General features: G+C 44.3%; 1 protein-coding gene across 1 annotated transcript; it reads right to left on the reverse strand.

Annotated features, from left to right (window-relative positions):
* Positions 1-2,463: 2,463 nt before the first annotated feature.
* On the reverse strand, positions 2,464-12,730 carry PITHD1 (PITH domain containing 1). Its single transcript, XM_081015634.1, has 6 exons — positions 12,431-12,730; positions 9,408-9,451; positions 8,506-8,583; positions 6,115-6,219; positions 4,628-4,736; positions 2,464-3,254 (listed from the first exon to the last, which is right to left on the reverse strand). The coding sequence occupies exons 1-6, from the start codon at positions 12,626-12,628 to the stop codon at positions 3,153-3,155; spliced, it is 636 nt and encodes a 211-aa protein (XP_080871760.1). The 5' UTR covers positions 12,629-12,730; the 3' UTR covers positions 2,464-3,152.
* Positions 12,731-13,157: the final 427 nt, after the last annotated feature.

The following is a 13,157-nucleotide window of genomic DNA, read 5'->3' on the forward strand; positions in this document are numbered from 1 at the left end:
CAGGTAACAGACTATGCTAACCCAGAAATAGTACCTCGGGTTAAGAACTTTGCTTCAGGATGAGAACAGAAATTGTGCTCCGGCGGCGCGGCAGCAGCAGGAGGCCCCATTAGCCAAAGTGGTGCTTCAGGTTAAGAACAGTTTCAGGTTAAGAACGGACCTCCGGAATGAATTAAGTACTTAACCCGAGGTACCACTGTATTTGAAATAGCAGCTTTTTTTTGTGGGTCTTGGTAATGGAGATTATAGCATTTGATGCCATGGCCAATTCATAATTATTATGGTGAACAGCAGCGTTGGCGTTGCTAATTATTTTTGCGCTCTTGGTATCAGCCGTTAGTCATAATAACGTCACACATACTGTACTTAATGGTAGCACGTGCCTGCTAACTGTATCGAGTTAGCAGGATAAATTTTGCCTGACTTGATTTTGAAAGTCTGATCAGGTGACCATACTGAGCATACCAGGTTAGAGGGCGATCCCTTCCTGTGAATTTAACATCCCACACCTATTAGCAATGGGTATGCCCGCGAAAGATAGATTAAGATCTGCGGGTACAACCGTAGATCGGCAATGACTTCTTCTTTTAATTGGGTTTTATAAACAAGAATAATGTTATACAAACAAGTATACCAAGTTTTCTCATGTCATTTGTAGATCACAAAAATAGCATAATAAATGTGGAAAAATATTTACAACATGTTTCATTATTAGTGGTCAGTGTATAAGTTCTTGGTTTATGAATTGGTTTAAACAATTAGGGAGGAGAGGAGAGGGGATGGGGAATCAGCAAGGACTTCTGACACAATTGTTCAACAGTAACAAGATTACCGTACTTATTTTCATCTATGTGCTGAGATGAAAAAAGCTAATTGGTGGTGGTGGGTGTTAATCAGTATGGGATTTTAGGGAGGGGTAGTGCCTCAGGTGGGGGACATGTGTTCTCTCTGGGGTAGTTTGTCCACCTTTGGTCCTCACCCTGCACTTAGCTCTCATAGCTGCTAGAAGCTGTCAGCATGCGACAGTGGCCACACTCTGGGGACAGCTTCCACTGGCTGGCTAAACCAGGTGAGGGTAGCCCATGGGTCTCAAACCCTTGTTGAGTTAGGGACTTCCTCTGCATGTGAAGACAGGCTCCAGTGGATTGAGCGGATGAGGCCAAAAGTGGGTCCAATGGACAATAAGGCAGTTTCTACATGCACAGTAGAGGGAAGTGATGGGTAGATGGGGTTCATTAACCTGGGAAGGTAGCCCATCTAGAAGGAAAACACTGATCCTAAACCTCCGCTACCTTGCGGTATATCTTCGGGAGAAGAAAAGGCTAAGGAGTAAACCCTACACAAATCCAGAGTGGAGTCCCTAAGGAGGCTGGATAGTGCCTTGTACACTTCCTTCCCTTCCAGCATCTCCTGCAGCCAAGCTGGTGCCAAACGTACTGCTCTGCTTTCCGTTGGACCACATCAGTGAGACCAAAAGGGAGTTCTTGTTGTCTTGGCATCCCGGGACCTTCATACACACTGCATCCCATGGTCTGACTTTACTCCCAGAGGCACATTCCATTGTCTTGAGATGGATGCCAACAAATGGACTTGCTCACAACCACCACTACCAATGAAACAAATATTCCTCTTCCCTCCCTTCATCAAATGTTAAGGTGTAATAGGAAAAGGGCTGACATCTTTAGCCTATAAAGTGGACACTGAATGCACACATATTTTGAAAATGTACAGGAAGCTGGATTGGCTGTTGTTTATACCCAGCAGCAACAAAGGGTTTATTACTTTGGCACATGTAAAGTGACATTTGCCAGGAAACATGCACAGGACCGTGCTCTTTAGTTCTGCTGTTCAATGGGGAATAATCTTTTATAAGGGTTTAAGGCTGAGCCTTAGTTAAGAACTGGCTACTAGCAGGTTGGATTAGGAGGACTAAGGAGATCAGGGTTCAAATTCCCAATCATCCATGAAGATCACTGATCTTGAACTAAACATTTTCTCTTGGCCTAGCCTACTGGAGAGAGGGAAAACCACATACACCACCTCGAGCTCCTTGAAAGAAAGATGGAATATAAATGTTGTGATAATAGGGAGGTTTTTAAGCAGAGGTTGGATGGCCATCTGTCATGGATGCTTTAGCTGAGATTCCTGCATTGCAGGGGGGAAAGATTTTTTAAAAATCTACTGTTGTCAACAAAACTCTAATGCTGACAGCAGTCCATAAATCTCAACCCTTCCCTACTATTTTCTTTCCCCCTTGCCCTGCTTGTGGACTTCCGAGAGGCATCTGGTTGGCCACTGTGAGAACCAAAAACTGGACTAGCTAGGCCTTTAATCTGATCCAGCAGGGCTCTTCTTGTGCCCTTTGTACTCCTCCACATTTATTTTGTACCAGTCAATTGTGTCAGGCACTAAGGGCAGATTTCCTGCTTGGAGGGTAAAAAAAAACAATATAAGCAAGGGACATACACGTTCTTTGCCATGTTTATTAGAAAAAATTAAGCCACATTGGTTAGAAAGTTAAGCCCAGGAGAGAGACATCCCTCTTCAGGTTTTAAATGCACAGTTGCATTTTGGCAAGCAGCTTACCGGATGATATTCATGGAGAAGCATGCAGTACTTTGGTGCACTGTCTGGAGCACAACCAAATGAATACTGCCATGTACAAGTCACATTAACTTTTGAAATTAGCCAAGAGCTCATCTAGAACACCAATAACTTATCCCCCTGTATAAAGTACATTCAAGAGGCAGAACAGAATCTCTGATGGTACAACACTCCCAGACCAAGTCTCCCACCAGCCTCACACCTTTATGTATCGCCAGCAGAAGCAGCAACTGAACAGGAAGATCACTGACTGAAAAAAACCAACTTCTGCCCTGACAGATACAACATAGTTGAGACAACCATGTTACAGGCAGGCAAAGGCCAATATTTCCAAAACCTACTCCTTCAATATTTGTAAGATCTCAAGCCATGATTGTCCTTAGCAATGGTATAATAATTGGTACCTAATTGCCAGCATTTAGTGCCCTGCTTTACGAAAGCAGCCACACCCACACCCACAAAAGAATGAACGCTACAATGCTCCTTATAGCCTCAAGTGTTTGACAGTCTTCGAAGCCTCCACAGCAGTCTGGTGGTGCACAAACCACTTAGGAAATGAAGTACGTCTCCGGTGTGAACTGATCAATTTTGTGGTCAGCTGGGTTTGCTGCTGCTTCGTAGTTGCAGATGGTCACTTCATGTCGATGAGGCTGTACAGGAAAGACAAAAGACTTCCTAAGATGCAACACAGTAAAGTTGAGAATTGGTGAAAGCCAGAGCAGTCCTTTGATACCATTTCCATTTAGCAGGACCTTCTCTTCCACCATACATTTTCCCTAGAATACTCACTACGCAAAGATTCCTTGAGTAACCTGTGCGTGCTTTGATGAGTTTTAAGATGATGCTAATCTACCTCATTGGGGATGCAGTGATGTCTCTTTTCATGTCTTGTCCCCTAAAAGTCTAGCATGCCTTATCACTCAGGTATGCTGTGTGCAGTGAAAAATGGCAGGATTGTCAAGACAAGTCAGCGGCTGCTTTAACCTGGCAGAGCTCTGCACTAGGGAAAACCAGCAAAACAGCTATAACTGCTTTGTTTACAATCATACCCCAATTTGGAGCAGCAGGTGGGATTGAAGACAGGCTGCCCATCTAAGGAATCTCTGCTTTAGATCCTAGGAGAGATCTTCCACATAACTGAAACACATCCTGCACAGAGAGCCTGGGGCCAGATTTGTAGCAATCAAGTGGCAGGTATATAAAAGTGGCATGTCTGCAAACAGCCACTCACTGAGTCATCTGTGAGACATAAGATGCATCAAGATGTGACAAGGCAGGAAAGCTGCTTTTTTTTTTTTTTTTTTTTTTTTACAGAAGGGTGGCTCCCTTATACAACGTGCTAAAAGTAACAAGTAACCTTCAGGAAGTCAAGCAAGCTCAACGGGATAGCAGCTTTTGTGGACTCATCTGCATGGCTTGGGTATACGTCATACTCCTCATCATTACCACAGCAAATAGCACTAAGAACCATAAGGGGTGGGCACCTACTAGAATGCAATAGTTGCATTTAAACTTTGTTAATGTTTTACTATGGATGTACCTTAAGCACAGACTTTCACATGCTCTTTTCCACTAGCCACTAACAACAGCAGACGACAGCTAGGAGTCACTTAAATATACAACATCCAAGGTTGTCACATTGATTTTGCACCCACCCTGGAGCCTCTGCCCAGACAGAATTACATACAGAATTGTACGTAATTTGACTTGTCTCCTGCTATTATAAACTCTCCAGTGATGAAGGACGGTATAGAAATTTTATAAATAAGTAACGGTATCCTTGGTGGCCTTCCTGCTGGCACAAGATCTGTCTTTGCTTCCCTTCCCTTCCCTTCCCTTCCCTGCCCCCCCCCACCCCACATCTCTTTTTCCTTTTTTATTGTGTACTGATCTAGAAGCACGTGGGCTAGGGCTGTCTTGTTTTTCTATCTCTATTGATAATTTATACAAATTTAAGAAGCTCTGCATGGCCCTCTTTCCTCATAACTGCACATTTTTTTCAATTGTTATCTTGGCCCCTTACCTCTGTCCATTCTCCCCTCAGGCCTATGTAAAAGATCTTCGTTGTCTCAGCACCAAAATTCTTGGAGATGTGGATGGACAGATGATAAACATTTGAGAAGCGAGCAATTCTGAAACAAAACAGAAATTTGGTGTTCTGAATATACAATTCTCATTACAGACACGCAAGAGATTGCATTCTGGTCTCTGGGGTAATAATAATCACATAGGGATAGAAAAACAGTTTTGGGGGTCACTGTCTCTACCAACTCCAGACCGAGACACAAGCTCAGGAACTGACAAAGCCTGAAGGGAGAAAGGGATCACCTTAACTTCCTGGATTGCAGCAGCAGTTAGAGCATTTTTGGCTGTTTCAGCAAACCAATCAGGGCACACTTGTCACTGGTGCTATCTTTCTTTTCTGGGAGAGACCTACCAATGCCTGATCCCTTACTGAAATACTCCTCTATCAGATGCTGCCCCTTAAAGCCACTCAATTCACTTCTTGATTTTTGGGATTTTTCAGTGACTACACTACTGATCACATTTAGAGACCGTTGTGCCTATTTATGCCTCATAGTACCCCCCCCCCCCATTTAGAGGGCTTCTAACTCTCTGAAATTCCAGTTTTGTCTGTTCAGCAATACAACCAACCTACTACATTCTTCTTCCTGCCTTTCCTCTTCTGGGGCACATGGGGGATCATGTCACCTTGGGAAGTTAATTCAGAAATTGAATTACTTCAAAACCAGGGCTGCAACTTTCCACACCCTTAAATTTCCTGTGGTTTTTTATTCCAGAAAATGGTACATATCACCTTTGTTCTGTTGTAATGACAAAACATCACATCAATAATAACTAATTATAATATCACAAAAGGAAATGGGAGCAAATGATGGCAGTTAATGGGTGTCACACAAACAGGAGGCCAAAACCCCATGATGGATAGCTTTTGCTACATTTCAAGTCTTCTCCAGCCACAAAAGACTCTCTAAACCTCAATTGCAGAAAAAAGCTCAAGAAGAAGCTGGGTAAGGAAAAAGCTTCTCTACAGTCTAGGTATCAAGTTAACTTCCCTTCTTTGTCTTCTTTATTAATTTGCATGTATCCAGCTATGGTGCTTAGTTCCCACCCAACACATGCGCTTCAGGAGCAGCAATTAAGCACCATACCACATAAAACAGCAGTGGCAAAAATGCTGTTTGTGAGCTATACCAGAAAATAAAATATAATTAAGAATCAGTCTGGAAATAAGACAGTTGCCCTTCTCTTTATGTTCCGTTTCTTACACCAAACATGTCTGTACTGTAGAAATATTAACCAATTTAACTGCCATGGCTCCTTATGCTCAAGAACACGACAAATTATAGTTCAAAGGAGAAGGTTGTGACATCTGGTACATGGAGAACTATCAGAGAGATGGTGCTGAGGCACAGGTTGAATATTTGTTTCCAGTTTCAAAACAAGGGAGTTCTGCACATCCCCTGTGAGAGCTGAGCAATGACTCACTTTGTAGGATATTCCAGTTCTCCAGTAACGTCACGATTCAGGCTGAACATCTGATCTGGTTCTCTGGCAGTATCACCAAAAGACATGTGAGGAATGTTCTTAAAGCTGAAATAAATACAAGACAACAGCAAAGGTCATCCTGCACAAATTCAAAGTTTGCTTACATATCCCAACCACTGTAGTAATTTGGCTTTGTACTGCGAAACATAGCCCAGCTGCTAGAAGCACCACACAAACGGAGAAATCAGAAGACAAAAACAAGTTATTTTTCACATCCTGGTGCCCTCCAACTGTTTGGGACTGCTATGGCCATCATTCCCATGCACCACGGCCAAAGGTCAGGGGGGCAAGATCTGTAACCCACCACCACCAGGAAGGAACCAGGTTGGAGAAGGCTGGCTTAAGACATGCTCTAAGTATGAATTGTGTATTGATTTGTAATGATTTGTTGGGTCTCTGGACCGGAACAAAGATTGATTGATTGATTGATTGACATGCTCTAAGTCTATCTATTGCAAAGGCAGCCCAATATTGTGTTTTGGAGCCGCATATGTTTTTGAGCTACAACTCCCATTAGCCACAACCAGCATGGCCAAAAATCAGGTATGATGGAAACTGTAGTTTGCCAACATCTGGAGGGCACTACAATGGTTACCCTGCTCCATTCCACTGGTCGGTTGGGATCCACTGCTGGGTCACAGATTGATCTAAGGTAGGTCACAACAGCCGAAATACTACCCTGAAAGTACAGGTAACTTTCATCTTATATCAGAGCTAGGTTCCAGGGGTCCATGCATATACACAAAGATAAATTAAGTCATGAACCCCCAGAGTCAGCCCCCCTGCAAGGTCCAGCGCTACTTGCCCACCTTTGGGAAGGAGGTGGGAGGACTCTAGGACCCTGCCAGAGCCCTTATGCCTCATTCCCAAAGCCTAGTGCCTCACTTATCTGGCTCTGGGAATGTGGTTCAAGGGCTCTGGGATGCTTCCAGGGCCCTTGCACTGCTTACCCAAAGCATGGTAAGCCCGCAATTGCAGCTTTGCACAGGTGAGGGGAATAAATAAATGGAGAGTGGGTTTCCTCCACTCTCCATTTACTTAATCATTTCCCTTACCCACTCACACAAAGCTATGATAGTGTAATTAAAATAAGCATAGATGTGAGTTACCTGTATGTAGTAAAAAAAATTAAGAGATACGTCCCCAAATGCATACTTGAGTTGAAGGTGAGTCCCAGGTGTGAAATAGTAGTTGGAAGACTACAGTACTGCCCTAATGTACTACTTAGAAAAGGAAACTGCTCCTCCTGTTGAAAATGAAAGGAACTACAACTCATGGATCTCTGAGTAACTGGGCTGGTAGATCAGTAGTACCAACATTGCTACCTAGGGGAAATATTGATTTAATAAAAGTTAGCAATTTAAGAATCTTCAGTCACATCCCCAATTCACCAGCTCCCTGTTCCTTTGCGACTCTGCCCTCAAACCACCACAGATGACAGAACAGCAAGCTACCTGCGAAGCTCCTGCACCCAACTGCTAAGGGCACCAACCTGCAAATGCCATGACAGCAAAGCCAAATGCCAATTTGCCCAGAGCACACAGCCAAAGCAGCAATATTCCACTGCAGCACTAAAGATGGCTCTCATGATTCTACAGTTTCAGTCTTCACAGTTGCACACAGGAGTGTTAAAATGTGCATTCTTCCTGATGAATGTGAGGGATCTATGTATGATTTCTAGGGGGTCCCACAGGTCATATCATAAGCTTTTATTTGTATGGCCCTATTTTTATGGGCTCCACCTAAGAACTAGCATCCTGTATTTTGTTCAGAGGCGACAAAGGTGCGAAGAGTACCTTAAGTACACTATGTGCTACCAAGGTGAGGTGGGAGTGGAAGGAAGGCTTGCCAAGTGGCAAGATGGTTAGAAGGAAATGGGACAAAGCAGACACCTGAGGAAAGAAGGAGCTGAAGAATGGGAGGCACTCTCCTACTTTCTCCTACGTAGGACTGGGGCACAGGGACCATTCAGCAGTGGCAGGAAAGCAAGGGAGGAGCACGTGTTAGTATAGAAGCCAGATCTTGACAAATTCTGCCAATTATAGCTTCTGATGTCATTGCTAAATGATGACCTGGAAGTTATGAGAGTAAAGAAAGACAGTTCTTCGGGCACAGAATTTGAGTATGGGCAATTTCAAATTTACTGTACTTAACCGTTTACTGCAAGTTACACAATGGCCAGTATTGACTAGAATAATAGAAGAGCTAAAGCAAAAAAAAAAAAAAAAAAAAAAAAAAAGAATAACCACTCAGTTATTGTCTTGGTAGGATTAGGCATTTGCACAGCACAACAATTCCCCCACAAAATATTTCCCCTTCAGCCCCACTTACAGTCTCATTTCTGATGGGTGTGTGTCATCATTGTCTCCCATCACAATTATCCCTTTTAGTTTCACATTGCCGGTAAAACTGCAACAAGAGACAGATTGCTGGTTTTCCAAGTACAGTAGATTTAAAGCATTTTTTAACAATCCAGAAGATTCCTAGGTGGTGTACTAAAGTGTAACATAATCTGTACTCATATGATTAAAATCTTGCTGTAAAAATGTCACACCTTCAACATTGTCTGATGACTCTTCAGAACATTGGAAAGACTGTTGCTGTGGGTTGCCATCTTTACCACCAGTCATACTGGAGAGCCAGTGTGGTGTAGTGGTTAAGAGCGGTAGTCTCGTAATCTGGGGAACCGGGTTCGCGTCTCCGCTCCTCCACATGCAGCTGCTGGGTGACCTTGGGCTAGTCACACTTCTTTGAAGTCTCTCAGCCCCACTCACCTCACAGAGTGTTTGTTGTGGGGGAGGAAGGGAAAGGAGAATGTTAGCCGCTTTGAGACTCCTTAAAGGGAGTGAAAGGCGGGATATCAAATCCAAACTCTTCTTCTTCTTCTACTGCCGCCCAGTCTACCCACAGCTCCTTCTGCACCCCCCTCTGAAATTTCTATTATGGCATCAGCTGCTGGAGAGTGCCATAAACACTTCACATATCCCTAACACATCACTCTTTTTGTGGATTTTTAATTGCAACCTGCTTTGAGAGTCAGTCTTTCCTGAAAATCAGGTAGAAACAAAAATAAAATTATAGTAGCCATCTTCCAAAATTACCTCTTACAGCTTGACTGCCACCCAAATGCTCTGCATTTCAAGTTACATTTCAAGAGTGAGGAAAAAACAGCACTGAACATGGAGAGACGTGAATGTCAATAAATCATGCACTCATGCAAAATAGGTACTTACGGAATATTAAACAAAAGCTCTTCATCATCATCGCTTTCTACAAACTAGAAGAAACATAAAACTCCATTTAATATAAGGAAATTTATATCCAGTGAATAAAAATGTTGTCCTGCATGGCACCTTGAGAACACCAGAGGCTACTTTTGGGTTGTAATTTTTAAAGAACAAGTTCCTAGCCATCACAGCTAAGAAGAAAAGTCTGGATGCATGCAGGCCGGGCAGTAGCAACATAAACTGAAAGAAAGCCTTGCAATTAAATGTACATATGTTACCTCAGCCCACATATTTCAGCAAATAAGTTATGCTACTTATTCGTTTTCTCCTTGAAAAATTGAGGAGGAATCTGCTTCCACTCTGCAAGACCATCCTCTTGGATTGCCTGGAAGCAATAATGATCCACCCTAGGCAGGTGGCTATTTCCAAGCCTGGGGGAGAGGCCATCTATTATGCCTCCCAGAACTAATGGGCTGTGACTCACAGACCACACCTGCTGTCAGTCTAACCCTGTTCTCTATGCCCATACTATTCTTGTCCAGATAATTCAATGTGACTTCAAAACCTGAATTTTAAGTGCACAGACAGAAAATATATAATTTGCCTTAATTCATCTCAGTTGCAGAATGCAGTAATTTTCTAGGCACAGAATTCTGGACATCTAGGTAAACACATACAAATCCAAGTCTGTCTTCTTTCAAACCTCTTTGCACTTTAAATCCAATACAGGCAAGTACAACTTAACTACCTATAAAACAGTCCTATAACATAGTGTACACTGGGAATCTATCAGGAGACATAAGCAATAGTGCCAGATGGCACAGCCACCTCTCTGACCCTTTCCAGTCAATACACAAACTGACTGGACCAGGTGGTGTAACAAGACCTGTCCCTTCACAGTCAATGTATTATGTACATTGACAGACAGTACTGGAAACCAGTAAGTTTTTGCTTCTAAAAGTAGGACTGTCTTATCTCTCTCTGACCTAAAAAGTACCCTGGACATCCTCAACACTTTGTCTCATACGTTAAGGTTCTAATGGGAAAATGGCATCATGCTTCACATTACTGTTCCCATCCTAAATATACTGTATGCCTTCTGAAGTAATTTATACAGTGGTACCTCGGGTTACATACGCTTCAGGTTACATACGCTTCAGGTTACAGACTCTGCTAAACCAGAAATAGTACCTCGGGTGAAGAACTTTGCTTCAGGATGAGAACAGAAATCGTGCTCCGGCGGTGCGGCGGCAGCAGGAGGCCCCATTAGCTAAAGTGGTGCTTCAGATTAAGAACAGTTTCAGGTTAAGAACGGACCTCCAGAACGAATTAAGTACTTAACCCGAGGTACCACTGTATTTATATTGATGGAGTTAACTTTCATAGTAGGCATGCAGACTCCCATCAATCTTATTTGCCATATTAAATTTGTGAGCCCTCATAAGAAGAGCTGCTGGATCAGGCCAATAACCCATGTAGTTCAGCATCCTGTTCTCACAGTAGAGAACCAGATGCCTGTGGGAAACCCACAAGTAGGACCCGAGAACAAAAGCACTCTCCCTTCCTGCAGTTTCCAGAAACTGGTACAGTGGTACCTCGGGCTAAGTACATAATTCGTTCCGGAGGTCTGTACTTAACCTGAAACTGTTCTTAACCTGAAGCACCACTTTAGCTAATGGGGCCTCCTGCTGCCGCTGCACCGCCGGAGCACGATTTCTGTTCTCATCCTGAAGCAAAGTTCTTAACCTGAAGCACTATTTCTGGGTTAGCGGAGTCTGTAACCTGAAGCGTATGTAACCTGAAGCGTATGTAACCTGGGGTACCACTGTATACAGAAGTATCACCATGGAGGCAGAGCATAGCCATCATGGCTAGTAGCCACTGATAGCCTTATCTCCATAAATTTGTCCCATCCTCTTTTAAAGCCATCCAAGTTGGTGGCCATCACCACCTCCTGTGGGAGCGAGTTCTGGAGATTAACTATGTGCTGCATGAAAAAGTACTTTATTTGTCCTGAATCTTCCAACATTCAACTTCACTCGGTGTCCGTGAGTTCTAATGCTTTGAGAAAAGAAAATGGTTTCCCCCCCTATCCACTTCCTGAATGACATGCATAATTTTATAAACTTCTATCATGTCATCTCACACTCGCCTGTTCTCTAAACTAGAAAGTCCTGAGTGCTGCAACTTTTCCCCATATGTTTTCTGGATAAAACTCTAGTTTTTGTTTTCTAAGCATGCCGGTTTTCAATTTATACTGTTAAGAAGCCACCTTCAGATAGCTTACCTAAGAGGCAGCTTACAGATATCTTATATAGATAAGCCTTGTTTCTACTGCAACAGAATAAACACTGTTACCTCTCTGGAAAATGCCTAGGATTTTTTAAAAGTTTCCACTTCATAACTGAGTTAGAATTTGTACATGGAAAAATACCTTTCTGCGCAGTTACCACACGAATCCAATCATACTGAATGGGAGGGTTAGTGCCTGGGCGTTTGACACACACCCTTGACCCTCCCTCTGCCCCTCCCCATAACCAGCACCTTCGCTGGGTCGTTATCTACGCCAGGAATGGGGAGGCCTGTGGCCCTCCAGGTGTTGCTGGACTCCAACTCTCATCAGACTCAGCCAGATGGCCAATGATAGGGATGCATGGGTGCAGCCAGGGGGAGCAGCAGGTGCCCCCAATCAAGTAAATAAATGAAAAATTCTTAACTAACTGAACAATTGCGTCAAAGACAACTCGATTCTGACCCCCTAACCTAAAGCCTGCCCCTCCCCCAAAAATAAATCCTGGCTGCACCCATGCAAGGATGTCAAGAGTTGTACTTCAGCAACATGGGGTCTAGTGTAGCAACCTGTGCTGGAGCATTGCACCAACGCCCTCCAGGTGTTGTCGAGCTACAACTCCCTGGCACAGCTCATGACGAGGCCTGGTAGGAGCTGCAGCTCAGCAGCACCGAAACGGCCACAAGCTCCTCCCCCCCAACCCCTCCGGGAGGCGAGAAACAAAAAAAGGAGGGCAGACCTTCTGGCGGTCCCCGCGGTCTTCCCAGGCGCGGAAGACAAGAGCCCCGCTGCCTTCCCTCCGCTCGTTCAGGCACTCCAGGCGCTCGCGGTCGATGCGCAGGTAAAGGCCCCAGGCCTGGCCGCGCCGCTCGGGAGGCTCTTCGTGGTCGTCGCTATGGCAACAGCTGCCCCCGCCGTGACTGTGCCCGTGAGACATGGCCGAGCGCGTGGCGACGCCCCCCGCACGCCCCGTTCTCCGCAGCGATAGCCGCAAACACGCAGCCACACGCACTGAGCAGAGGGAAAGAACCCGGATGTCAACAATGGCAGAGCATGCGCAGCGCCGCCTTCAAAGGCATCTCCCGGCCCTGTGAGATGAGGCCGGCCTCCCTTGGCTCCTCCCGCGTCTCTTGAAACACGGTGCCCGTTTCGTTATAGAGCTAGAAAAAGTATAGAGTGTCCCCGCACAGCCTGAACTAATCTAGTCCAACCCCTTGCAATGAAGAAATATGCTGGTAGCCCATGTGGGGATCGAACCTGCGACCTTGGCATGATCAGCACCACGCCCCAACCACCTGAGCATTTATCATTAATGTTATTGTTATTAGTTGCGCACTCTTCATCCCAAGGTCCCAGGGCAAGTTGCAACATTAAAACACAATATAAAAAAAGTTCAAAACATATTACAACCCCAACAGCAATATGAGTCTTAAACGTACAAATATCAAGTGTCAGTAAGCAACTGA

This window comes from Podarcis pityusensis (genome assembly GCF_964106645.2).
Source record: "Podarcis pityusensis genome assembly, chromosome: 8".
Lineage (NCBI taxonomy): Eukaryota > Metazoa > Chordata > Lepidosauria > Squamata > Lacertidae > Podarcis > Podarcis pityusensis.